The following is a 4670-nucleotide window of genomic DNA, read 5'->3' on the forward strand; positions in this document are numbered from 1 at the left end:
AGTGCAAATCAGATCAGGTGTCAGCCAAGTGTTAAGTCTAATTATCACAGTCTGAGTTGGCAGTGATAAATTGGTATTGATGCATTTCTCAGTTCTCACTTCAGTCACTTCATGCTTTCTGGTACTGTACTGCATGGATGCTTGAGCGAACTTTTACACTTTTACACTTTCAGACAACATGCAAGTTCTCACAGCTCTAACAATATAACAAACAGTAAACTCCGCCATGACCTGCACTTTTATATCCACAATGTGTTCAAATAAACAGGTGGGAGAAAAGCAGCTCTATTCTCGATAAAGCTAAACTGCCCGGAAGCAAATAGTATCGCAAATAGCATTAGCTCTCCGCTCACCAAAACTAATGTAACATCAACAGGTGTGGCATTAAAAGTCATCACACGATCTTGTCGAAGTTTGAGACAAACAGTACTGATGGATTCACAGTGGAACTGCTCCAAAAACTAAGTGGTTACAGGAATAGTCTCCATCCACATCCCAATCTGATGGCCTCATTAAATGGAAAGCTTTCCTCTGAGGACATGATGATGTAAACAAAGGGTGAGGGAGCATGTTCAGATTACAGCTGGAATTAAAAGCACTACGTCTGTTGTTGCCCTATTTTCTGGAAACTCAAATTTATATGCGATTTGGAACATATTTAAAAAGCATGTTGAAGATCCGCTTTTTTTTTTTTTTTTTTTTTAGGTTAATTCCAATAGGACAAAAGACTTTTTTTGCAATATAGTTCAAGTGTGTAATATTAAAGCGAGAGGGTTTGGAAGACTGCTCGTCACTGAACAAAATAAAACTTTACAGATCTCAGACACACCCGCGTCTAGAAAGACAAAATGGTTGTACAACATGAGTCAAAGAGTAATGAAACACTATTAAAAAAAATGCGACTCCAGTAAGTGACTGTGAACAAGTAAATTGGCTATAATGGTGGTCTTATAATTATTTCATTGAGCAGCACTATTCCCACGCAGTGATTATGGCTATCATGTATCTTTAGAACAGCAGCAGCTGATTAAGCAGTCTTCTGTGTGATAATGTTCTGATTCTAAAGCAGAGCTCCTTTGATGAAAACCAAGAAGGGAACAAGAGTTTTACATCAATACTGCATTACCTGAATTGGTTAGTTTTCTTTCAAATAGCATCTGTTCAACCTGAAGGAGACAACACAAGATCTGAGGTATATCTAATATCTTAAACAGCCAATATATGTATTTGCTCAGGACAAAGCGGTGGATTGAAGGAGTTAATTAAGATTAGAGCATGAGAGCATCGAGTTACTTTCTTTACAAACAAAGCTTTTGTGATTCAGTAGCATATGTAGGTTTAACTTTTGATTTTATCTCGCATCTAAGGTCAGGCTCTATATACTTTGGTTAGACCACAACGCTTTGATAAAAATACTAAAAATCAACATTTATTTCAGAAAGATAATGTGCAATGGTTGTTGAAGAGCTACACATCTATGGCTGAAAGGCAAGTTTCTTTTTACAGTGTCCCTAAATAGTTTAAAATGTAACTTTAATGTTAATAATAATCCGAAGATAATCTGGAAGAAATACTGTAGAACATTCAATGTACAAATTCCTACAACATATCTTAGAATAAGGCGTTTTAATGTCACAAGTAGGAACTCGTGCATTGAATATCTCAAAACTAAATGAAAAACTCAATAAAATCCCCTCCCACATATTTTTCTGTCACCTAGGTAAGACATGAGTGTGATTCCCCTGGTAAGGAGCGAGGAGGATGCTACTTGTTTGGTCTGGGGTCCACATCAGCCAGGATGTGATGCTTTCTGGTTCCTGAACAGGCCGATATGTCTGTACACATGCATTGCACACAACTGTAGTAACACTGTGCCATCAAATAAATGTACAGTATCTCCCCCAAATGAGCAGTGTTGCCTTAAGTTGGCATTGCTCGGCACGTTTTTTCGTGGCACGTGTATCTACATTACATAACGTGGTCATGCCCTCCCAAAGGGCACCAAGCTGTACAGAGCCCTGATATCAAGGCATAATATCCAACAACATCCCACACCAGGAACCCATTTCAGGCGCGTTCGGTAGTTTTAAAACACTTTCTGTGTTTTCAAAGCAGGGCTGCTGTTTTTGGAAATAGAAGGGACATGTTCCTGTAGCCTATCACAGCTTGACAATGGCAGAAAAAAAGGCTTTTTTTTTTTTTTTTTTTTTAAACACACCACATGTCACAGGTACCCGGGGATCAATTACGCGCAAATTACGCACACACACACTGTGAAGCTCAGATGAAGTGGATCCATCCATTTTCCCATTCCCGAGGAGGAGACATCTTGAACCGGTGACGCCGCACTTTGTAGTTGTTCCCATTATTATTGTCCCAGAACTCCCGACCACCGACGCAGTATTTTATGGCGAACTGCAACGTGCCCCCGTTCTCCAGATAAGTGGGCATGACGACCTTGAATCGGAACTTGTCAGTGACACCGTTGCTTGAATCGGGCACATAGGAGGCCAAACTGTCCATAAATGTTATCCAGTTGTTCAGGGAGTAGCGCAAAGAGACGCTCTTTTCAAAAGCCAGGTTCAGGACGCGCACGAACCCGGAGAGGCTGAATTCGTCCGCCTCCACGCTCTCCAGTGAGACTTTCACCTCCCTCACTTTTTGCTCAAAGCCGGGTAGCGTGCCAGGATTAGTGAACTGCAACTCCATAAACACAGACTGCGCGGGCGCCCGGGGGAACTTTGTGTCCAGATGGTTAAGGTGGAGGGGTCCTTTGGGTATTTTGGCCAAAATGCGTTCGGGCACCTCTGGGACATCTGTGTCATCAAAGTGTTTCACTGAGATGAGCTCCAGACCCAGGGAGTCGGCGAAGCGGACCTTTTTCTCACTGGTTGGACTTCTGCTGCGGGAGACCTCTAACTTTGCTCTCTCTGTCGGCGTGGGCAGCGACTTGCACCTCCGCCGCAGGTTTGGACTTTGTGGAGGCTTCAGGAAAACCTCTCTGCCCCGTGGCCTCTCATCCACGACCGGGTTCTCGATGGGCTCGCACGTCGTGTTCACTATGTCAAAGTCGTCCCCATCATCCAGCCTGGAGTTTGCTGCTGCCAGGCTCCCGAACAGCCCGGCTATGCAGCTGTAGTTCCTCGGGAGGCAGTTCTTCGGGGGCAGCATGACGACGACAGGTTGCACGGAGTCCGCTTCCATAAAACGCAACAGTCTCTGCACTGCAGAGCCGGAGTGGTCGTGATGAGAGGAAAAAGAGCGGCGTGTCGGGGGGGATGGAGCCGTCAGGTGTCAGTGTTCCTCTTTCGGATAGGTGCTGCGGCAGCGTCAGAGGCGGACACTCTGCGCCGCTGCGCCAATAAACCGAGCGGTTGTTGTCCAGCAGCAAACTTGTCGGTTATCCCCCCTGCAAATTTACTCAATTTAAATAGCACAGTCTGAAAAAGACTGCATCTTTGAGTGTAAGAAAATTAAGGAGAGCGCTTCCGTCCATTGCGCGCTGGTTAAACGCGGTGATCTCGAGTCGCGGCTGGTTTCTCCTCCGCAGCGCTTTGACGTCTGTGTGTACGTGCTGAACTCAACGTAGCAGCTCTGCATAATGGTTTCCTCCAAATGATAACTCGGCTCACCTCCTCCTTGACACGCTTGACATACAAAGTCAGAGGGATAATAACAATTAAAAAATAAAGAGAGAGAAAACGCCTGTAAGTGTTTGGTGTTTGGTATTACAGTGCAGTTTATTTCACGCTCAATGCGTCTATTTGGACTATTCCATCAAGTTACTACGAGCATGCCCGAGCCGGCTGGATCACAGGGAAGCGCCATGTAACATTCATATTTATTACATAAGAGAGAGAGATGTGCTGCAGAGTGCACAGCTCCCGTCTGCACACCGCCCATTCCCGACGTCACGCACCCGGCGTTACCATGACGACGGCGTCACAGCTGGTCTCTGAAGGCATCCGCTGCTGTTTAAAAAAAAATGTGTCAACAAAACGGACACACACTGAGACTGTTTTTTAAAAACAGTTTTATTGTTTTTTTGGATTCCACACAAAAACAAAAGAACATAAAATTGGCCAACAAGCAGTTACATGCTGACCCTGAAAACGCCACTCAGTTCTTTAGAAATTGCACCCCAGAATATTTTGATTAGTTTGCATTGCCAGAAATAGTGATACTATGTACCAACTTCTTTTCTATATTTATTGCATAGGGAGAGGTCTGGCTTATTCAGCTTATTCAATATATAAGGAGTTATATGTAGGTGGTGAAGTATTTTAGACTGTGTCTCTCCGAGTCAGTGTGTGTAGTCTATCCAATCTGAACCATCAAAATGTGCAGCTTTTCAAAGACATTCTTGCTATGTTGGAACTTTCTAATATCCTTTAAACTTTAAAAATATTTAAACTTTTCTAAAATTTCTTTTCCCATGTAAATGGATGGAGATTTTTTCTTTTCAGCCGATACCTCTTCAAAACTTTCACCAATTTAAACAATTCAACTTTAAATACATTCAACTTTTCAATAATAAAAAAAAACCTTCTTTAAACTTCTTCATGTCTTTTAATTTTTTTAAATAGAACATTATTTTAAAATTATTTTTAACATTGAAGTGTATTGGAAAACGCTTCAACATCCCTTTGCCACGTCTGTCCACTTTTCAG

At 42.7% G+C, this 4670-nt stretch overlaps 1 protein-coding gene across 1 annotated transcript; it reads right to left on the reverse strand.

Moving 5' to 3' along the window:
• Window positions 1-709: 709 nt before the first annotated feature.
• LOC308106840 (protein phosphatase 1 regulatory subunit 3E) lies at window positions 710-3700 on the reverse strand. Its single transcript, XM_080458827.1, has one exon. It carries the CDS (start codon window positions 3202-3204, stop codon window positions 2281-2283), a length of 924 nt encoding a protein of 307 aa, XP_080314953.1. The 5' UTR covers window positions 3205-3700; the 3' UTR covers window positions 710-2280.
• Window positions 3701-4670: the final 970 nt, after the last annotated feature.

Source organism: Lipophrys pholis, assembly GCF_963383615.2.
Source record: "Lipophrys pholis genome assembly, chromosome: 2".
Taxonomy (NCBI): Eukaryota; Metazoa; Chordata; class Actinopteri; order Blenniiformes; family Blenniidae; genus Lipophrys; species Lipophrys pholis.